We start from the raw sequence: 22321 nt of genomic DNA, 5'->3' as shown, positions 1-22321 counted from the left end.
AAAAAAACGGAATTTAAACTGTTTTTGAACAAAATTAGGGTAAAAATGTTAAAAAACATTTTAATTTATTTTTAATTAATTTTTTTAACTAAACACTTAACCCACTAGCGATGGATATGAGATAAATTTCAACTTAAGTAAATTAATAAATAAATAAAAATCAATTTAAGATATTTTTAATTAAATTAAATATATAAAATAAAATACTTAAATAAATATTTAATTTTATAATATCCAAAACGCAAAAAGGCAGAGTGACTGAAAGGGAGTTCACTCTTAAAAAATGAGTAAAAGTGAATTAATTAGGCAATTCATTCTCTCGCGGCTTTTACCGTACACACTAACAGGTTTATTTTCACTTTTTATCTTTCAAAGTGCAGGGCCGAAATCGACGGTAGCATTCGGTTTTATCAATTTCAGGCTTGGAGCATCGTACTCAAGAGAAATTCCTTCGAAGAACCTTCTCACTGAAGCAATCGCTGCCCTCGCCCGTGTTTTATTTCTTCGGACGCTTCATCCCTACTTTCCTACACGATCCGATCTGTGCTCATGTCCGATGTGAAATCGATCGGAGATCGGAAATTCTAATGGGTTGTTTGTCAGAGGATTTTAGCTGAGCGGTAGATCTTCGTGAGTTCTTTCCCTCTCTAGTTGAATCTGGTTTTCAATTTCTGTATCTACAATTTCTCTCATCTGTGTATACTCTGGTGGCATTCGATGCTGATTCGCTTGACAGCGTTTGAGGGATTCGTCCGAAGACTCGATCTCCGGCAACCCTTAATCACTGAAATCGAATAATCTTCTGCGTAATTCATTTTGTCTAGCTTAGGAATTGTACTAATTGGTTAATATCTATTTAGTCTTTCGATCCTCTTCAGATTTCTAAACCCTAAATTTCATTTCTCTACCCACAAATCGTCTGGGTGGAGGTTTATTTTCCTTCTCTAGTTTTGATTCCTCTCGATACTGGTGCTTATAGTCTTCTTTTCGTCCAGCTGTTGAAACTGTTTTCCATCAATGTCGAAGGAGTTCAATGTTCCGCCAGTCGTATTCCCCTCGGGTGGAAGCTCGGCTGGTGCCGCCCAGCAACGCCGACTCCCGACGCCTCCTTTTCAACCTCCACGGCCATCGAACACTAACCTCCCTTTCATGTCGTTTGATATTGGTTCTGCGCCGGCATCCACTTCCTTCTCAACGCCTGTTTTTGGCGGTAATGGCTTGGGCGTTGGAGTTGGTATGGGTTTTGATGAAGAGCCTCCTCTGCTTGAAGAACTTGGCATTAATACTCGCCAAATCTGGCGCAAGACAATCTCGATCTTGAACCCTTTCATAGTGAATGCTAGTCTCCATGAAGATGCTGATTTGTCGGGTCCTTTCCTCTTTCTCATGGCTTTTGGCCTCTTTCAGTTACTAGCAGGAAAACTTCATTTTGGTATTATATTGGGCTGGGTTACGGTGGCCGCTCTTTTTCTGTACGTGGTTTTTAACATGTTGGCTGGGCGTCATGGAAATTTGGATTTGTATCGCTGTTTGAGCCTCATTGGCTACTGTATGCTTCCGATGGTGATCTTCTCAGCACTCTCTTTATTTGTTCCACAAGGTAGTGTTGTTACAATTGGATTGGGATTTGCTTTTGCCCTGTGGTCTACCAGGGTTTGCACACGGTTATTGGTTGAGCTTGCATCCTGTGGAGATGAGCACCGTGGGTTGATCGCCTATGCGTGTTGGCTGATCTACATGCTGTTTTCTCTGCTGGTGGTATTTTGATAGGAATTGGATGAATGATTACAAATGAAGTTTCTTTAGATGTTTACTGTCTCATAGATGTATCACTTTTATAGGTGATTACTTTGTTTCCTTTTTGTAATTTCTTGTTGTTACCATACCTGTGATGGTAATATAATTTGTCCTTTGCTAGTTATACCATATGGGTTGGAAGTTTGTAGTGAATGTTTCTCTTGGTATCTCAAAGGATTCTCATTGATTATTTGTACATTGCAGTATTCCAGGTATCTTTTTTGTATTTATTTGATCAATCTTGTGATGTTTAATAATATTGTACCATCTCTCCTACTTTTTTTGCATGAGTTGTTGTTGTTGTTCTGAAAGCTGGAAATGTTTTCTTGTAATTTGGACTGTAAATTATTGAAGATAATCACTGGGAGTAAGACCTAATGATACTAAAATTAGATTTACTAAATTAAAGCTTAAGCAACTAGAGTCTTTGCATGAGCTTATATAGACTACGGAGCTATCTAGAGATTTCAAGGGGGGGGGGGTGTGGAGGGGAGGGAGGAGGAATGGATATGGGAAAGTAAGTGGAATGATGCACTTGTAGCTTTTACTAGGCAAACTATTTATATGTATGCAAAAGACTTGTATTTATGGCAAATGACTAAGGAGTCATACAGACTAAGCGCATGCAACCTTTTCAATCCCAATTCTAGGTAAATTATTCTATGTTGGAGAAGTTCCTGTATTTTGTATCCAAATATATGCTTGATTGGTTGGTAATTGTGAGAAAGAGCAAATATAAATTTTTATTTTATATTTTATGTAGGTGAATATTTTGTTCATGTATGGGATATGTTCTGTTTTTGTCCTTTCACTGGGTGTTAGGGTAGTCCTGGTGTTTACAGCTCTAAAGTTAGCTCAGTAGGGGAGCTCTTTTCCTTAGATTCTCTTATTAATTGTTTGTATTTCTCCTTCAGAGACTTCTTTGTATTATATTTATCGTCACCATTATCAATGAATCCATGGCCCAATTCTTTTTTGGATTTTTTTTAACACCTAATACCAAATACCAAATATCTCTGGGATAATTTGACCCTTAGACGTCATGTTAACAAACCTCCCCATCTGCCCATTAACAAACACTCAATCTACTGTCAATTGGCTGGATGATCCTACCTAATTCTTTTTGTTTCCATTTGCTATTACTAGGTTGGCCTTTTTCTAAGTCTACAAAATACTAAGGTTCCAATAGGACTTTGCGCTTCTTAAATTTTAATTTCACATAAGCCAGTGGCAATATGGAAAGGTTCAGAGCATATGTAATTGGGGAGAGTGAAATATAAAATTGCTGTGAGATGTAACTCATGGACGGAAGCTCTGGATGTATATTCTGTAGGATCAGAAGGTTGGCTTTTGAGTCCGAGAACTTGATAAATGTTTTTAGATGCATTGGTTAGATTACTAATGTATAGTCAAGCTTGTTGACGCTTCTAAGGGTTAGTCATTTTACTTCCTCTTAACTTTCCATTTTCTGTCTTTGGATTTTTTTTTCAATGCATAAGGCATAATCTTGCCTTTGCATGTGCACAAACTTATGTCTTCCAGCTGCCTAGATGCAGTCTGATTGAAACGTTACTTGTCTTGCAGAATCCTTTTTTCATGCTGAAGTTCTCTATTATTTTCATGTTTGTGCATTTGTGGATGCTGCCAACCATCCTGCCCTTTGTGTTCTCACGAGTTTGGAATTCATCGAGCTACCTTTCGTTTGAGTGTTTCTGAATAGCAGTTTTCTACGAGTTTCACTGGCTTGCTGCCATCTGTTTTAACGTAGTTTTACTGGATACGCCAAAGGTTCCCATTTCGGGATCAGGTAGTTTGTGTGATTATGAGGTGGGTAGTCAGAAACAGGATGATTGTTTTCCTTGGCGAATGATAGGGTTTCAAAGAAGAACTGACTGTCATTGTAGATTTCTGCTATAGATGTGAAAGAGGGGAAAGTTCTCAGTTTCCTGTCAGGTTAGTGGACACTTGTGTGTTATTTCTCTTCGGTGGAATTCACAGTTATTTTTTCTTCGCATGGATTCACTGATAAACGACTCCAAAAAGCTTTGATCTCATGTCCACCTTTGGTAGGCTTTCGTGCGACAGACCTTTGAGCTGTTTATTTTGGGGAATTGGCATTCTCAGTCTCAAACTTTAAACTCACTTCACTCCTCACGGTGCCTTGATACTCAATATTTTTTAGTTTGGGATTGCATCATCAAAACCCCGACTTGGGAACAGAAATAGCATGGTTCTTTCCATTATCGCTTTGCAGAAGGATCATCGGTCATCACACTAGACCATGAAACTGGACTAACGGGTATAGTGATCGCTAAGTCAGGCGATCTCCGGGGTGTTGAGCGCCTGATTGCCCATCGAACAGAAAACCAGACGGCAGTGAATCCGCGCTACTCGTTCTTTGATGGTTGTTACTCGAGCGAAATAGACTCTTTGAACCTCTCAATTCCATAATCCTGTGCACACCATCTCTTTTCACAAGCGCCGAGGGAGAGAGCGAAGAAGGAATCGCTATGGAAACATCTGCAACAGGCAAGAGGCAGTTTGGCAAGGAGCACATTTTGAGAAGCAGTCACAGAACTAAAGCACCTTCTCCGAGGGAATTTGTTCAGTATGTCTATATCAATTTTGAACAAATCATCATGTTCTTCTTCCTCATCGGTGCTGAAGGGAAGTGGCTTTCTTCTTCTTGTGGGTAATCCAGAGTGGTGTCGGCAATGGTGGTTTTACCCTCTGAAGAGACTTTTAAGTTGTCTTAAGGAATTCCAATGTCAGTTGTATCGACCGTCAACTTACTCCAATCAAAATGTATAAATTGTTCTCTTATGAGGCTATGACAAACAATTTATATGAATCATTTCCTATTTTAACATTAGAAGTAACTAAGTTGTTTCGAAAGGGGTACCTTGACCAATGATAACCTCAACTCTGTTATAAGACGACCCCATTTCAGAACGTAATGGGCTGGGCCAGGATATGGGACGACGTAGTGTTAGAATTAATATAAAAGAATACTGGGCCGGCCCGCAACGATTTCTCTTCACGCTGTCAGGTCTCCTTAGTTTTGCCCTAAATCCTGCTTTATATACTCTTCTGCTTCAGGAGGGTGGACTTGGTGTCTAGGGTTTTCTATATTCGTGTCTGAGGTCTCTCGTCGCAGTTTGTCGCTCTCGAGATCATGGCGGAACAGGTTGGCTCCCAGATCTTTATTTATTCACTTCTCATTTTCTCCGGAAGTTCCAATTTATCGTATCATGCTGTGACTCCTCTAAGGTGCTCCATCCTTGGAAATTGTCTTGAGCGGATGTTATGTCATTAGTGCTTTATCAGTTTGTATTGAGGAAAACAAAACCTTTTCTTTACGGAGCGTCTAGAGCTAGCTGCGCTTATTTACTTCCAACTGTTCAGTTTAATTGATGCGTCAAAAAAGGATTCGGTGTTTTTTGATTTTTTTTTTATTCTTACGTTTGAGTTGTTTGTGTTGAGCAGACAGAGAAGGCGTTCCTGAAGCAACCCAAAGTGTTTCTAAGGCAAGTTTCTGCTTATTGGTTTTACTTTACTCTTTTGTCTATGTAGTTGGATTTTTCGGTTATGGATCTTAATGGATTGTTATGCAGCTCGAAGAAATCTGGGAGAGGAAAGAGGCCTGGAAAAGGTGGTAACCGTTTCTGGAAAAGTATTGGTTTGGGCTTCAAAACACCGAGGGAAGCAATTGAAGGTAACTCAGATTCACGAAAATTGACCTTCGTTTTAGGGTATACTCACTCTGCAATGCGTTGATGCATGTACTCTGGTACCTTATTTGTTCGTCGCTGGTTTTGATACTTGCTAAGATTAAATGGGTAGTCTGGGTAGTCTACTAGTGTGCCAAATAGAAAATACTGAAGGTATTGAATGTTGTTAAAGATAAAGTCTCATTTATAATTGAAGCTAAAACTGTTTTTGAGGGGAATGAGCACATTGCGTAACAACTTTCTGGCACCGACGTCACCTGATTGTATTTTTATTGTCCTACATGCGATATAGTTTAGAATACCTATTGTTAAAAAGATGTTGGGAGTACCCAAATGGACTCACCATCAGTTCAAGAGCGCTTTCAACTGTCACCATCAGGTCAAGAATGCTTTCAACTGTTGATACATCCATTAATAAAAATACATGATGTGTAACCTGCTTTCTCACTTTCTTTTCTTGAAGCTTCTAGATGCCTAAGCAAAACCATAGTCGTTAGTTTTCCATGGTTCTTGTGACAATGATGGTCGCTAGATTATGATCTCGTACCCCTTTCCAGTCGGTGTTATCTCTAATCGTCACATGTGGGAGCTATGAGAATTTGAGGTTTTCGGGTTTTTGGGCTTCAGTTTACCCACATTCTTGTAGATCCAATTGGATTGTAGAAGGATTCTCTGGATATTGTAACATCTATTTTACATGGAGATGTATGTGACTGATTATGAAACTTCTGGAATTGAACATGCATTTCTTGATTGGAATGAGTAGTCTAAAATATATTATGAAAAGTAATTATGGTTCCTTTTCTCTAAATTATGATCGTGTAAGCAACACTTTGAATGACATTCCGCAATATGTTTAATACCCTATAGAACTGGCATGTAACGTTCATGATCTCTGTCATAAACAAAATTCATGTATCCAAATCTTTGAAGAGTCTCATTTAGCAGTTCTTAGCTAAAAATGGAAAAGAGACAAATGACATTTGATTTTAATGTCTGAATGTTCGCAGTGGTTCAGTTTATTTTGCCTAGCCTTCTGGACCTCATATTTGAAACTATTAAGTTGTGGCATTCAAAAAATAAATTCATTTTGTGGCGAAAGGAACAATTATGTAATGTGATGCATTTTAATGGTTTCTCTTGTAACTTTGTTGATATGCTATAAGTTCATTGCACTTCTAGTATTTGTTTTTTGAGTTCTGGAGCTGCACTAACTCAACCTAAGGAGAGTAAATTTGCTGAACAGATTGTGTGTTGAGTAGAATCTATTTTTTTGTTACTTTGTTCCAGCTTTTATTGGTTTAATTATCTTTGTTTTTAGGAAAAGGAAGCAAATACAAGCATTACAAGAGGGGGTTGAGTGGAATGTTTTTCTTTCTAATTACTTCTTCATTCCAGCTTTTATTAGTTTTATTATTTCCTTTTTAATAGAAAAAAGTGTTTTTTATTAAATCCCGGAGGCAGATAGGAGCATTATAAAGGAGGGTCCTTTAAAATGAGAGATTGGAGATTAATCCTTGCCTAAGTTAAAAGAGTGAGCAACCCATTGGCCGGCTTAGGTACATGAGACAACTTACAAACAACATTTATATCCGAAGTCTTGAATCTAAAAAAACTGCTGCCAATGGTGCAAAGGAGGTTCTTTGGCTCCAATACCCCAGCTGATGATACAATCTTCCTTACAACTTTATTGGTTGACTTCTTTCCATTCACTTAATCATTTCCTTTAGGTAGCTTTCTTTACCTTTTTCTTTAGAAAATTTGCTTGTCTTTCTAGTTTATACCATTTGTTTTCCATTTGTTTTCAAGGCTCGATTGCATTTTTTTTACTGATTTAGTTTGATTGGGTTATTGCATAGGGACATTGGGTGCACTTACAGTCACTTTAGTGGATTGTGCCCTGGGTTCATTATCTAGTGTGAGGTCTTCAGTTTAGTCTAGCAGGGGTATTGGGTATCTGTGTGTGCATATAATCAACATATAAAAAATAGTCACACTCAACTTATCAAAAAATAATTACAGTCACTTTGTTCTAAGTGTACTTTTTGTTCTATTTCTGCATGTGCTATTTTTTTTGGGGGGAGAGGGCTCAAGAAGGCTTTTGAGGCTTTCACTCTGTGCTCACAAGTTTTTTAACTGGTTGTGGCTATTGATGAACTCGCAGGGACGTATATTGATAAAAAGTGCCCCTTTACCGGCAGTGTTTCTATCAGGGGACGCATCCTTGCAGGAACTTGTCACAGTGCGAAGATGATGAGAACCATTATAGTTAGGAGGAACTATCTCCACTGGGTCAAGAAATACCAAAGGTAAAAAAAGAACAATAACTTCTGCCATGTACTGATTTCAATGAGAACGGACTAGTGTACGTATTTTTGTCATTTTCAGGTATGAGAAGAGGCATTCTAATATTCCGGCGCATACATCTCCATGCTTCCGTGTGAAAGAGGGAGATCACGTAATAATTGGGCAGTGCAGGTATCACTTTAAAAACAGTGATTCATTTCATATAGAATTTTTAGATGATGTGGAGAAGCCTCATATTACTGTGTTAATCCTGTTTCAGGCCCCTGTCCAAGACTGTGAGATTCAACGTGTTGAAGGTTATTCCTGCAGGATCCTCAACTGGTGGGAAAAAGGCTTTTACAGGAATGTGAGGCCTTGGTATATGTGGCCATTAACATCTTCAGTGTTTGGTCTACTTATTCACTAGGCGCACGTTTTTGGAAACGATGGACAATACTTGTCTTCCATTAGTCAATATTTCCTTCTAGCACATGGGCTTTTAGCCTATTCATTCTGTGTTGAATTTTTAGATGATTTGGAGAAGCCTCAAATTATTGTTGTATTACCGTTCAGGCCTCAGCCTATGGGACTTATAGCAGGGTTTTTTTTACTAGTCTAGTCTATTTATCACTATAACAATGCTGGGTCAACTGAGATTGGGGAGGGGGCATGTCAGGGTATAAGGTGCATTTGAACTATTTCTATTCTTAGGTCAGTCACCCCTTGCTACTCGCTGTAGCAAGTCTTGAGCAGACTGGCATACCCCAATTTGGGTAAACAATATGTTGAGAGTTGTTCACCACATTATCCGAACTACTAGCCCAATGATGGCAACAAAGTGAAGCAAAAACAAGATATGAAGGTTATTCGATCACTTAATATTCAATCTAATGGCTTTGGGTTTGTAATCATTTACCCAGATAATCAAATGATCTAACAATTATTGGCGTGAAGGCCTAAAGAGAAGGAGAAAATGATGAAGGCCAAACGATTGAATTGTCGCATCTACTGGATTCACTGCCACCTTTCTCCTGGTTATACAACTCTCCATCATGATTATCTACTGTAAATAGATCTTCCTGGGCATAAAAAAACGTATCTTCTGAGGTTTCCAATATCAATTTAAGGTCTCAGTGTCACTCTTTAGAAAGATCTTGATGGCACACAACATGCCCAGCCGCACCATATAACTGCTTCAAGTTGTAAATGATAAAAGACGAATCTCTACTGAAGAGAACCGATATGGGTTGGTTGGAAGTCCAGACACAGAACTCCGATCTCCACCGAAGAGAAGACGAATCTGGTAACCTATGTTTTCTCCTGACTGTAAATTCTTGCTATGTTTAAGGTCTTATCTTAGAGATCTTTTATTTGCTGCATATCTAATCCAAGCATTGATAGTTTATATTTTTAGAAAGTAAATGATCCCCATCGATAGGTTAGATGTAGTTTGTAGATACATGATTTATAGATTTGCAAATTGACGGAGTCCGTTCTTTTTTTTGTTCCGTGTCTGACTTCTTTTTCGGGTCTGATGCAATCCTATCCATGAAAAACAAAGAAGTATGGAAATCATAGAGAGTAAAAGAATGAGAGGGCTGGCATCGGCGGGAGGAACTCCGGCCCAGCACCTGAGATGGAATCCTGGACCCGGAGTTCGGTGGCTCGATCAGGCGAGTTACTGGTAACCGAGGGAGGTTTCAATATCATGGGGCATTCTTACTTCGTCTCAAATTTAGGATCACCGTATTAACAGTCAGTTCCGGCTGACCAATTACTTCCCTTTATCCTGTCAGTGAATGCTCGCGAAATGGTGGGTTTTCGCCCGGATGTTAATTAATTTGTTTTGGGTTGCTTGGACTCGTTTTTTCTTTTCCGGATAGAAAATGCCTTTTGAGGCTGAAAGAGAAGGTGATGCAATTATGGACGTCAAAACGAAAGATGCAGTTGGTCTACCACTGGCATCGGATGCCATTTTCTCGCCTCAACACCCGCTTAACGTTGAGAAACTGAGGGAACTTGTCCATGCTGGAATTCTTACGAGAATTGATCTTGATTTGGCATATTCTGCAGATAGATTGCTAAACCTCGATAAACTTCTGAAAATTGTGGCTGCTGGAATAATTGATTACGAATCTCTCGCTGTGGAGTATGAGGATGTCGGGGATGACTCCATTGACAGTGCATTGGAGTTTGATCTTTTGTCAGCGATATTTGATTCTGAGGTGAGGGAGCTCGACAATTTTACGTCTATCGTTCAGATGGATATTGTGGACGCCCATGAGAAAATATCTTCATGTGATCTATTAGAAGGATCTTTTCTGGAGTTGGAAGCGAAACTGGAAGACTCTAAAGAGTCCCTGAGGCTGTTACAAGACCAGGTCGGTGAGATGAGGATGCATTCGGTTAAGTTTCAGAGTATGATAGACTGTTGCGGTCAGGAAACTTGTAAGCTCTAAAGCTATGTGATATTTCTCTTGCTTGTCATTCTAAAGGTATATACGTAGGTGAAGGGCAATTTCTTGTCATCTTGAGAGGATCTGTCCTAGATTAGAACTTCTTATTGGAGGCATCTTTGCTCATTGGCCACGCCTTTGAGGAAATTTTCTGCTCGTGAATGTCTTTTGTCAGGCATCGTGAGTCATTTTAGATCCTCTCCAGAGATCTTTACCTATCTCCTCTCACGGACTGAAAAAATTATTAGACTGGTTATTATCAATAAAAGAAATGCATCAAATATAGCAAATTATAATAGTGGAATTATGCCAGATATTGTGCTCTAATTTGTTTCTTTTGGCTGTAGGGCAGAATGAAATTTTGGGTTTTTCAGAAAATTCTCTGTTCTCTCCCAGGATTGCCAAGGTGGAAGTGCAAACTGCCGCACAGCAGAGGCATATCTTGAGGATGTTGGAGAAATCTTTAGCCAGAGAGTTGGACCTTGAAAATAAACTGACCATGTCAATAAATAGTGAAGAAAATCTTCTTACGAAATTAAACAAGTCAGAGAGAAACATTTGTTGTACCGAAGAAGCAACAGATATCTCATTGGTGAAATTCTTTGAGACCCAAATTATGGCTGAAGTGTTGATTGCTATCTCGAAAGAGCTGGTGGATTCGCTCCATATAACTCACCTCAATTTGAATAGCTCAGCACAGAGGGAAGGTGAGATGAGATCTAAGGTTCGTTTTCCGGAGAAGCAGCTTATACAAGCGGACATTCTGCTAGAGAAGGCAAGCTGTTCAGACTGTATGAATTCAGAGCTCTTCAATATATCAACTTGCAAAATCGCTGGGCTAGAAAGCGACATTGAGAACCTAAAGGAGAAGCTTTCACAAGTTGAAAGCAAGTGTAAGAATGCTGAAGCCGAGAACAAATTATTAGCAAGCACTAATTTTGAGCTCAATCAACAAGTTGCTCTTCTTAGGAATGGCAACAACAATAGAGGAAATATTGGATTGCTTGAAAAGCAGCTTAAGAAATCTGATACTCAATTACAGCATGCAAAGGCATTGTTTGAAGCAAACCAAGAGAAGCAGGGTATGTTTTATTCTGCACTGGGAGATATGGGAAATGTAATCGAGGATTTGAAGGCAAAACTCATGGAAGCAGAGAAAAGAGCAGACAGTGCAGAAGCTAAGTGTATTTTGTTAACAGAGACCAACTTGGAACAGAATGAGGAGTTGGGAGTTCTTAGAGAAAGAGTTGAATCATTAGAGGCATCTGTACGTCAAGCAGATGATGTAAAGAAGACCACAGCAAATGCCATTGATATGCGGACTAAAGTAATCTCTGACTTGCTCATGCAACTGACAGTTGAAAGAGAGCGACTTCAAACACAGGTCTTGGCCATCTTTTTCTACATTCTCCAATTTTCAGTTATATACTGTTGATAACTAAAAGGTTACAACTGGATGAGGTAAAAGTGTGCACTTAGCTAAAGTATGGCTGTTTTGTTTAAGGTCTCTTTTTCGTTCACTGCACCAGTAAATTGTTTTTTTTACTAGGTGAGTTCAAGAAATTAACTAAATAAAATTTGAAGCATTAAGTGGTTGATAAATGTCTCAGGTGTCTTTTAGTTCCATCTCATTTCAACCTCTTTCTCATCCTCTGATTTGTTTTAGATGATGAACTTGAGTCTCCTACTTTTGACTTTCTGGCTTGAAGCAATTTGAGCAAATTATCTGGGTAGGGTTATGAATCTCAAAATTAATGTCGAGTGAAATGCTTCATCTTCGTCGTAAACATTATTATTAATGATTGAGGACTGACTTTTCGTTTGAGATGATATCAGATAAATAACAACAATCGTAGTAAGGTAAAGGTTCATGGTTTATCAAGGGTTAAAAGGCTTCAAAAAATTTAGAGAATCTAAATGAATGTTTGGACTGTTGGTAGTTCTATGTAGTTGGTATGTAATAGTTGAAATGGGGCAAGTCCAACCACAAAAAGGTGGAACAGTTCACCTAATATACTCCATAAGCTCAAGCTTAAAAAGACAACCTGACCTAAGATGGGACAGGCACAAGAGCCATTAAATAAGAAAGAGACACTAACTTTGATGTTGCTCATCATAGCGGTTTAGATCCATACCAAAATGTCTAGCCAAAGTTAGAAGACCTGTTCCCAACTAACATGCTCCGGGTTTTTCTTATGCCCTAACCAATGTAGGACTAATATGTAAAATAACTCACTTTCAGAAAACAAGCATCAGATAAGGACCACAAGTACAACCTCAAAATGGAGTTTGACAATTTCATTTATTTGACTCCATCTAAATCCTCTGAAAATGGTATTACTTGAGCACTTTTACTAGGTTGACTAGAAATTGTTTTTATCTAGAAGTGGGTGTATGGTTTGACATATTGGACTGTGTTGAAGGCAACTCAGTGTTCTTATCAGGAAACACAAATATAATACCCGATAACCATCCAAAGATGTCTTTTACTAATGCATTTTAAAAAGGTTGTCTAGAAACTGTTTTCATCTAAAAACAGGTGTACAGTTGGCATATTGGACTTCTTTTGGAAGTTGATGGGTACTCTGCAGTGGACAAAGAAATCTTTGTGAACAAATGGTTTTTGCAAGTCCATGAAGCTTTTCTTGTTGTCTTCATGGTACTTTCAGAGTTTGTCTTCTGGTATGCCATATTGACTCACTAATATGTATGATTATTTCTAAGTAAGATAAAGAAATCACAGGTTTGAGCATTAAATTTTATATTTATTTCTTGTTTCATTTTATTCTTATCTCTAATGTTTGATTGGAGCTGAGATTTAAAGCTAATGAATCACCTCCATTCGTGCTTCACCACAGAAGTTTAGATCATGTGATTTTTGCCTGACTTGTGGTTCGTGTGTCTATCTCAACCCCTTCAAACTAATATATGTATACTCTCCTTTATGAGCAGATATCTTCACTGGAAGAAGAAAACGGCATCTTGTTGGAAAACTGCAGGAAAACAAATAGCAATATAGTCTGTTACAGGTAGCTTAGAATGACTCAATACAAAAATCATACTTCTTCAGAGAATCAGAAGTGATCCTTTCACAGTAGGTTGTGTGAAGACAATTGACCTCTGAACCAGACAAACCGAATAGCCAGATACTACTCAAGGCAGCCGGATAGCCAGATCCTACTCAAAGCAGGCATTGAACTGCAAATGTTTCTTCATCATCATGTAAAGCTGAAATTTTGAGATCCCTCTCCTGGATCTATTCAGATAGTCACATGGGTCATCTTTTGTCAGAGATGAGGTTGCATGACGATATCATTTCTTGAGCTCTCATTCTCCTCTCTGTTTGGTCCTTAAAGACGTCCTTTACATCTTCCCACTTTTTGTAATGAGTCTCATCATTTTCAGAAAACAGTAATTATACAATGAAGTGTAGCATGCATGTGTAATCAATATTAAAAGAAAAAAAAAAGTAATATTGACATCTTGCATGTCTTGTTTATCTCTTGTTGTATAACTCTGACAAGTTGCTGTTATTACTTCAGTTATAATTCCTTGTATCGTTGTATTTGAGATGGACAGTGGTACATATTACCAGCAAGAGGACAAGATGAGACAATCTGAGATATATCCTTGAAAGGTATACATAATTTCCTCAAACATATATTGATCCAACCGAGCTCATTCAGCATCACTTTTAGCAGATGTTCGTCAGCTATGATCCTTGCTGCTTAGCATGTGGATGAAGAGTCTTCTGATATCAGCTTCCAGATTGGTCCTGTTGTGCTTCCAGGTAAATTGCTCCACTCAAATCTCTTACTTGTTTCATATTTTACTTCTTCAGACATTTGAAAATGAAATGGGGCTGTCAATGTTAATGTGGCTTATATTAAAAATATTGAAACTGTTTACATCTTGAGTAAGTCATGTATGAGATCTATGAAACAACTAACGATGTGAGTCCACCAGCAGCTATGCAGGTTCACATTTAACTTATGGTCCCCTGAATTTTTCATTTTAGAGTTTAAACTTTTGCTGAGATCATTAAGGTAGTTCATTCATTTTCTCGAACTTCCCCTTGGAACAATAAATCATTGTAGAATGTTGTATGCATTTAAGAGAACATATGGGAGTTAATATTGTTTTGCTCTTTCATGTTTATATTGTTTAACTGTTCTCCCAAGAGAAACAAAAAAGGAATAAAGAGGAAAAGAAAACTACATTCTATTGTTTGAAATAAGAGAATCTCAGAGAGAACAGAAAATAGGAGCGAAAGTGATAGAATTTTATGGGGCTCCCTCACTGTTCTTCCTTTTTCTCCCTCGTTTCTTCTTCCCTTTCTAGATTTACCCTAATGCTTTAACTCTCTCTCCGCCTACGCCAGCACCATGCAGATGAGTCCATGATAGTGGCCCATGCTACATTGCCGACAACCCTCACCGTGTCCGCGCCCACTCGACTTCCACAGAAAGCCGTCATCATCGAAAACTTGTCCATCACCTTACATGAGCTCCAAAGGTCGATCTTGCGACACAGGTCATACATATTCTTTTCCCTCAAAAACTCTCGAGTCTGCAGCCTGAGAGCTTTAAGCAAACCCTGCTTTCCATTCACTATTTTTCATCAATGTCTTGCTGCAGTTATAATATCAATTGCTCAAGTTGAAATTAAGGGGTTCGGTCAGTTGAAATCCCCTCTCAGTATAACGCTCCACAAGGTCATATTCATTCTACAGGAATCAAAAACCTGTATTCTTCTAGCTTAAGAATCTGATGATTTTACAAAATACGTATGCACAATCAAATCACCAGCAGGTTTACATTGCCTAAAGAGAAACAGAAGAACCAGTAGACTATTCACACCAAAAGTTGGTTGCAGAATCCAACTTAGTCTGTCACTCCTCGGTATTCATCTCCCCATTCTGTTCTTCGTACTTCACTCCCACCAGAAACCTTATACTAACCTGTACATAATTCATGAAGCACCCTTTGTTAGCTTTTAGATGCAGAGACTCGTGAAACAAGTGCTGTACTAACCTGTTTGGGATCATAGACTGCAAACTCATTGTACTCCAACAGACTGTCTCTGTGCTCTGATTCAACAAGGCGGCCACAGGGAACCTTTATATCATCCTTCCATACGAGGTGTTCTGATTCATCTGTTGTCTTTCTTCCCAAACCTTTCACACCCATTTTCTTCTCTTCGAGGGATCTTGTATCCTGTAATTTGAAGGAATATTCATGAATAACCTCAACTACACAGGTTTGCTACTCTCAACTGAAGATTATGCATCAGAAATAACTTACTACCTCAGGTGGGGCAGAAACTTCCGTTATCTCGTCTCCGAGAGAAGCGACCGCAAGCACCAAGAACCCTTCGGGCCTATCAACTGCTGTAAATCCATACCTTGCTGCCTCTGCCGCAGCATCTGAACACACGATTGCCCTACCAAACTGCGTATTTAGGAGAACAACAGACACGTGTAAACAAAAAAATGGTAATCTGAAGCCATTACTTATCCAAATGACAGTTTGGAAGATTGATCAGTGAGACAACCAAAAAACTAGACAAAGAACTCCAGTTATTCACACAAAAAATTAGCATTGCTGTAGGTGCTGATAAAATACCATGTATCCAGGCGCTGGGATGGAACAGACTGCGGGTAGAAATCCTTTATGCAGGTGGCGGAGGAGATTGGAGCTTCTAGTTCCTGGAGAGAGAAGGAAGAAATTAAATCGATTATGCTGAAGAACCGTGTACATATTCCACAAGGGACGGCCCTGGCTTTTCTTACCGCACCACAGAAGGATCTTGTTGGGCAACTTTTGTACATCCTCAAGAGAAGGGCAAGCGATGGGCTCAACTTCAAAGATGTTCTCCACAGACGCACCATAGCTCTGGAAGACGACCAAAATATTTCACTCGAAAGGCCCATAAAACCATAGAAAACTCAAAATGTTCGGGAAAAAAACTACTCAACAGAATCAGATCTTACCACATCGCCAACTTTGAAAGGCTCGTACGTTTTCTCCAAGTAATTCAGAATCATCTTGTAATCATCAGAATCCTTCTCTAAGGCCTTGATTGCGCAACCCAGCTTCTCGTATCTGTCTGACAGAGGATCATCTATGGTGGAACCCGACATGTCACCTATCAGCCGCGATGCCGTGTTTATGTCACGGGTGGTCTCAAAACCTGCTGCAGCCTGATATTTGCCACAGGACCAGAGCTGATGAGAATGGAGAAAGTACAGACCGCGTCGATGAAGAAGGGTATTCGCTTACATTGTCTGCAAGTTCATGAAAGTCCCTGAAGATAAAAGGCCGTGTGGAATGCATTACTGTAAACCACTTGTTACTGAATTCAGCCCACATAGCTTCAACCTTCGGACCACCATCCGTCACGGATTTTATCTTCTCATGGAAGTCTACAAGAGCTTCCTCGCCTGCAAAGATGGATCTCCATAAGAGCGAGCGAGAAGAGTAGATTTCGAATAAGAGTGCAAGACTTTCTTACATCTCCTTAGATGAACCTCGGAAAGCATTCCCATGGGCAACTCTGGGCTATCCATTGCCATCTCCATCAATGCGTACCTGTGTAACGCATGGTAAGCTGGACGGTGGTACATACGGCAGCACAAACCAACGGTAAGTTAAAAAACTATCAACCTGTAGATCTCTTGACCGCAAAGAGTCTTCATGAACTTTGCAACTAGAGAATCCAACTTGCAGTGGGCAGCAGCAACTCCAAGCTGCCGAAGGCCTAATCCTCCATACCGCACGTCATACCCATCATCCTGAACAAAATACAAGACCAGAAAATCACAGAGATCACAGAAAAGTGGTCGTTATATAACGAGAGTAGTCTCTGTGAGAACATTTGGAAAGTTACGATGTCTATGGGATAGAACTTGAGGGGGTTCTTCTTAAATTCCTTCTCCCGTTCCCACGGCTCAAATTTGTTACCAGTGAGACCTTCGAAGATCTTTGCGAACTCTTCAATAGTTTCATCAACGCCAGTCCGTTCTTCAACTCTTTCCTCCGCTCCTGGGTCATCACCAACTCGTCCCTTCTTGAAGTACAAATGCAATCGGTTCTCCGGCACCATTATCAGCTGCATTATACAGTATCTGCCCCCACGAATAAAAAAGCCAAAAGAACAAGAAAACATCTATGAAATTTGTCACCTCAGGTCCATTGATATTCGTAAGTTATATACGTAAAGAAGCGGAAGACATACTCATTGATATTCCTGAGTTTGTCACAGACAGAAAGTGCGCAGTTGAACAAAATTCCGTCCTTCTCAAAGATAACTCCACCTTGCTCCCGCAGCATGGAGTCCTTGTGCACACTTCTTTTACCATACATTTTCAGCTATCGAAATCCATAATACAGAGTAAGCAAGCATTCCTCAGGGACCGCGAGTTGAAGAAGACAAAAGAGAGAAAAACCATACTTCAGCAGGTAGAGATTCCAATGCTTCTTCGCTGGGATCCATTTTGTCCCAAGGAATTCCACGGCCCTCTGGAGCAAGGTCAGACAAAACATCGTACGCCTCGATTGGCTGTGGGGCTTGTTTCTCGATGCTGTCGGTCAGCCATGCTTCTCTGACAACAGGGATTTCTCTCTCCCTGAAACCATCCAAAACCACTCAGCACACAAGACTGCAAAATGTACAGAACAGTGATTTAATATTCATCAAACAATAGTACAAGTAAACTAACATTGCTTCAACGACTTTGAAAGAATCCCCACGCTCTCTTTCCGCAGGTGATACAACTAAGCATGTCACACCAGGAACAGTGTTCGAAACCTTTCCTCCATGTTTCTCGATCTCCCTTTTCCAGTATTGCTGCAGTGAATTACATACAGATCATTGTTAGGGAATCTGAATCAAACATATGGCAAGATAATGACTGAAATCCTCACATGAGTGCGTGAAAGCCTCCCAGAGAGAGAAATCGTCACGCCGAGGAAAGGCTGATCCGGAGGAGGCAACGGCCTTTTGGGGCGATTATCTAGGTCTTGTTTCTCAAACCACTGGAACAAATACCATTAAGCTTAACTTATCACTTCAAGAAAACATATAATAAATGCAGAAAGAGAACAAATTAGTTTCAGTTTAGTTACTGAACCAACTCTCAAATGACAAAATAGGCAGAAGTGAATGAGAGGTTTACTTCAACAATCTTGGGGTCCTTTATTCCATTGGGAAGTTTGAGGGCGACTTCCTTTCTTGGTGGGTCTCTTGTTGTATAGGTGCAAGTCGACCATTCACTGTAAAAGGAGATGCATTTGTACTCTCTGCCTGTGTATTCGAATCCGCTCTTGCTGTTGCAGACAGGACACTCCCCAAATGGGCCATAATACATAATGTCTTGGCTGTTCATCAGCAAGATTAAAGAATCAGTTAAATGAGTATCTGAAAGGATTAAAAAAGTCTTTATATGGTACTCCAAAGTACACCTCTTGTTATTCTAACGTTCTAACTAAGCTATTAATTAGTATATTGAAGTTAATTCAATATAACTTACCATCTTGACACCACAGTGTCATCAGAAGCAAGATACTCTTGGTCATTAGCCTCCAATATTTTCCTCATGTCGTCAACAGAGAGGTACTCCTTGGTGAACTTACAGAAGTCTTCAAAATCTGCAGCTTCGGAGGCTGGTTTCCCATCTCCGTGGCCATTGTCGTTGTTCGTAGCTTTGGGCTTTTTGCCTTTGTTATCTGCTTCCTTATTCTCTGTCTTGTGCTTCCTCGTTCCTACTTTGCCTTCGTCTTCGGCAGCTGCATGGACTTGAGACCTCGTCTCCTGCTAAATTCCAGTAGAAAAAATTTCAGTAAAGAAGAGTTTCACTTGATTAAAACATCAGTCTACTCTTGTATTCGTGTTACAAGTAAGCCAAACACCGAACCAGAATTAACCACTGAAGAGTTCCTTTAAATCCTAAGAAGAGTAAATACTACTAGTTTATATGACTTCTAACGAAAATAACGAAACCCACTTCTCATCTCTAGTTAAAGAAAAACTAAAAATAGCTATAATGCATCCTTGACACTGAACAACTGCTCCACCGTAGAGCTAGAAACCAGTACAGAAGAGATGATTAATATAGAACTAACCTTCATCTTCAGCAAATGCTCTTCTTCTTACGCCAGAGACACCTTTTAATCTTCAATCTTCTATCAAACACTAGCGGGAAATTAGAGAAAAACAAGCTCTCGCTGAAAGAAGATGGGAGCATGTTAAGACAAAATAACGCTGGGAATTAAGTAAAACATGAACGACAAGCAATCGATCTTTTTATAAACGAAAGCTTGTCGACGCAGAGACACGTCTTGTTCCTCCATGAATGTTTTGTCAACTCTTTAGGACGCCACGTTACTGTTTAGAGGAGATCAAACGACACGTCTCCAAAAGGGAAGTTCTCCGGAGAAGAGGAGATAACAGGTGTTTTTAGGCCCATCTGCATAGATGTTCGGGACATGCAATAGAACAGGGCAGAGCGATACCTAGATTTGTACAATGTTGGTGAACCCAAACCAACATGGAATCGAAGCCATAGTAGGTCCGAGAACAGAGAGTGTGAATCAGGCTGTTTTTTGCTTTGAAATCGTCTTCCTCACCCAGATGATACCCGGTGCAGTTTGTAAATATATCAATTAAATTGTGTAAAATATCGCCTGATATCATGGAGAGGTCTGATCGAACCCACTTAGTTGGCCTGTTCCTTTTTCCAGACGAGCCTCCTTCGTCCTAAAAGCACTGCATAGTGATGCTCTTTACTACTATCGATAACGGAGGAGAGAGCGGATTTTGCAGTGGTGTGGATAAATTAGATTTCTAATTATACCCATCAGATCCAACTGTAATAGGAGATTTGGTTCGAGTATAATGGAAGACAGGGTGGCAATGAGAAGCGGTGGTCTGATACCAGAAGGAGACGGTACGGTGGTGGGGCGCTTGTCGGGATCGTCTTATGTGATGATGCGTAGGGTGAAAGGAAGAGCATGACGAGTGTGTTCTAGAAATTAGAAAATGTCCTTGAAAAAGAAGATAAAAGGCTGAAATATATATATATATATATATGAGGTTGGTTTCGCAACAGAAACGAAGAAAGCAGGAAAAAAGAAGAAGAAGAAGAGAGGAAGTAATTAGAGATCACTATAAAATCAAAATCTCTACAACTGCTTCATATGTTTTGAAATTTCGAGGCTTCTCTATTAAATATATGAGAATTCTTCTTCTTTTCAAGTCCTTTCACATCTTCACTCTTACCTACAGAAAAGTTTCTATTAACTTCCAAAAAGAAAAACGTCGACAGAAAATATTCTCTGTCCGTCGCTTTTAGCTTCACTATCTTTGTGATCTGAGTAGAGCGTTCATTCGATGATTGGAAGGGAAAGTTGCTCCGGTCACCGGCGGAGCAACTGGAATCGGTGAATGCACCACCAGGTCTTCATATTGTGCCTTTATAAAAAGAAAAATAATAGGGAGAGGATTTTTATTATTATTATAGGAACGTGTTTATTTATTCCAACCCTAACGCAAATTGAGTGTGAGTGTGTGAAAATTGTAGAAAGATCTTGAATTATATCAAGATTAATCTTCTGCAAGCTGAGTCACGCTGATTCAGCTGCACCAGTTTATCATAACCCTTTTTGAACGTGTGCTCTACTTTTAAAAGCTTCAGATTTGCAGAAGTTTTGGAAATGACCCAGTGAAAAGGAAATCTTAACCAGTATTCGTTTCGAAAAGTTTTCAAAGGAAAAAAAATCTTAACCAGTATTCGGGTGAAGGCAACGGCCAGGAAATGTTTTATCGATTTGATTTTCATGCAATTCAGATTTTGTTGCTCACACTGGCGAGATTAAAGGGTCTTAATGGGGATGATTGATAGCAAGATTCAGAGGAATGGATTGTTTTTTTAAGCTACAATTCACAAGTCACTGGTATGTCATTGCCTTTCTTCTCCCCAATCATGGGATTTCTCATGGCCGAGACTGGTCTAGGTTTTTTTTTTTTTCTTGGTGTTAGGTATGATCTTTCATTTAAAATTTCATTATGATTTCACTATAAAATCATTCCAAAGGATATTTGAACTGTTACAGGCTCCTTTAATCATGTTAAGAATGACGTTTCTATGGGCTATCCCTGATCATAGAGACTGTTAAGAGTTATATTGCCCAAACACGGAATTGCATTATCGGTATCGGAGAAAAGGGTCTCATTCATGGGATCCAACGAACAAGCTTTTATATTTTTTAAGTGTATCCAGTTTTTCAGAACATCCAAACTCGGTTATATTGCCCTAGATCACTGCATAGCTACAGACCCACCATGGGATTGACAGAAAAAAAGAAAGAAAGAAAATTATCAGTGTCTGCTTCAACTGCAACACTGACTATCAATCCCATGGCTTCTTTTCACACCAACTGGCAACAAAACTACATCACGGAGCCCTTTTACATAAACTTAGAAGACAGTGTTCTTGGCCTGTGAATAAGTAGGACCCGTCACATGTCAAGATCAACGTTACCAAACTTACTTTTGCACAAATATTGTTTTTCTGGGACGATACGGGACACCCTTAATTTTTAACTCTTATCGAACATTATTTCTGATTACTGGTTGAGCAGGTACGGAAATGGAGATGGAAGGGACGCATTGATATTGAGAGAAGAGGGGTTTATTTCTTCCCGACAAAAGATGGTGGTAGATCCCACTTCTCCCCTCAACTACCTTTATTTGATTCCTCTTGTTCAAACAACAACTCGCTCATTTTCCATGCAGCTTTTAGGTTGGTCAAGCCCACCCCAAAAGAAAACTCTCTCCCTCTCTCTTTCTCTCTCTAGAAGAGGTTATCCAAGAAGGTATGATCAACATATATATATGTTGGGAACTCTCTTAAGCTGTTTGAACAAATCCCATTATTGTTATGCTTACGTTTTCTGGGGTGAAGTTCTTGGAAGATATTTCTTAAATCTTGGCATTTTTTTTATACTGTATTTGTTCTCAGGCATTTGATCAGCTGAATTGTGGTGTTATTCT

At 39.4% G+C, this 22321-nt stretch overlaps 4 protein-coding genes across 4 annotated transcripts; 3 read left to right on the top strand and 1 right to left on the bottom strand.

Moving 5' to 3' along the window:
• The first annotated feature begins 392 nt into the window (after positions 1–392).
• Positions 393–2084, top strand: LOC137959754 (uncharacterized). The gene is made up of 2 exons (XM_068807097.1): positions 393–630; positions 996–2084. The coding sequence occupies exon 2, from the start codon at positions 1018–1020 to the stop codon at positions 1765–1767; it is 750 nt and encodes a 249-aa protein (XP_068663198.1). The 5' UTR covers positions 393–630; positions 996–1017; the 3' UTR covers positions 1768–2084.
• Positions 2085–4876: 2792 nt separating this feature from the next.
• On the top strand, positions 4877–8427 carry LOC137959893 (small ribosomal subunit protein uS17). The gene is made up of 6 exons (XM_068807301.1): positions 4877–4984; positions 5284–5324; positions 5412–5512; positions 7693–7837; positions 7917–8006; positions 8095–8427. The coding sequence occupies exons 1-6, from the start codon at positions 4973–4975 to the stop codon at positions 8183–8185; spliced, it is 480 nt and encodes a 159-aa protein (XP_068663402.1). The 5' UTR covers positions 4877–4972; the 3' UTR covers positions 8186–8427.
• A 622-nt stretch (positions 8428–9049) lies between these two features.
• On the top strand, positions 9050–13779 carry LOC137959880 (WPP domain-interacting tail-anchored protein 1-like). The gene is made up of 4 exons (XM_068807286.1): positions 9050–9117; positions 9376–10262; positions 10618–11654; positions 13223–13779. The coding sequence occupies exons 2-4, from the start codon at positions 9701–9703 to the stop codon at positions 13301–13303; spliced, it is 1680 nt and encodes a 559-aa protein (XP_068663387.1). The 5' UTR covers positions 9050–9117; positions 9376–9700; the 3' UTR covers positions 13304–13779.
• Positions 13780–14979: 1200 nt separating this feature from the next.
• Positions 14980–19398, bottom strand: LOC137958569 (protein ADP-ribosyltransferase PARP3). The gene is made up of 17 exons (XM_068805635.1): positions 19393–19398; positions 18801–19084; positions 18447–18648; positions 18196–18306; positions 17991–18118; positions 17723–17897; positions 17507–17640; positions 17159–17396; positions 16936–17063; positions 16784–16860; positions 16552–16712; positions 16263–16472; positions 16062–16164; positions 15895–15977; positions 15577–15720; positions 15304–15486; positions 14980–15230 (listed from the first exon to the last, which is right to left on the bottom strand). The coding sequence occupies exons 1-17, from the start codon at positions 19396–19398 to the stop codon at positions 15162–15164; spliced, it is 2436 nt and encodes an 811-aa protein (XP_068661736.1). The 3' UTR covers positions 14980–15161.
• Between the last annotated feature and the right edge of the window lie 2923 nt (positions 19399–22321).

Source organism: Aristolochia californica, unplaced genomic scaffold (genome assembly GCF_029961685.1).
Source record: "Aristolochia californica isolate CCGP_79_NKW_82.1479 unplaced genomic scaffold, dmAriCali1.0.hap1 SCAF_3, whole genome shotgun sequence".
NCBI lineage: Eukaryota > Viridiplantae > Streptophyta > Magnoliopsida > Piperales > Aristolochiaceae > Aristolochia > Aristolochia californica.
Note: the sequence above shows the minus strand (reverse complement) of the source record. Positions and strands in the feature narration are given on the sequence as shown.

Bases quoted from the DNA above. Each gene is read 5' to 3' on its own strand.
- LOC137959754 (XM_068807097.1), top strand. From the start codon at position 1,018: ATGTCGAAGGAGTTCAATGTTCCGCCAGTCGTATTCCCCTCGGGTGGA.
- LOC137959893 (XM_068807301.1), top strand. The intron at 5,325-5,411 runs GCAAGTTTCTGC...ATTGTTATGCAG, and splicing joins CAACCCAAAGTGTTTCTAAG to CTCGAAGAAATCTGGGAGAG. The intron at 8,007-8,094 runs GTATCACTTTAA...ATCCTGTTTCAG, and splicing joins GTAATAATTGGGCAGTGCAG to GCCCCTGTCCAAGACTGTGA.
- LOC137959880 (XM_068807286.1), top strand. From the start codon at position 9,701: ATGCCTTTTGAGGCTGAAAGAGAAGGTGATGCAATTATGGACGTCAAA. The intron at 10,263-10,617 runs GTAAGCTCTAAA...TTTTGGCTGTAG, and splicing joins CTGTTGCGGTCAGGAAACTT to GGCAGAATGAAATTTTGGGT. The intron at 11,655-13,222 runs GTCTTGGCCATC...CTTTATGAGCAG, and splicing joins GAGAGCGACTTCAAACACAG to ATATCTTCACTGGAAGAAGA.
- LOC137958569 (XM_068805635.1), bottom strand. The intron at 15,487-15,576 runs GTAGTAAGTTAT...TTCAAATTACAG, and splicing joins AAGTTTCTGCCCCACCTGAG to GATACAAGATCCCTCGAAGA. The intron at 15,231-15,303 runs GTTAGTACAGCA...AATTATGTACAG, and splicing joins CAGTCTATGATCCCAAACAG to GTTAGTATAAGGTTTCTGGT.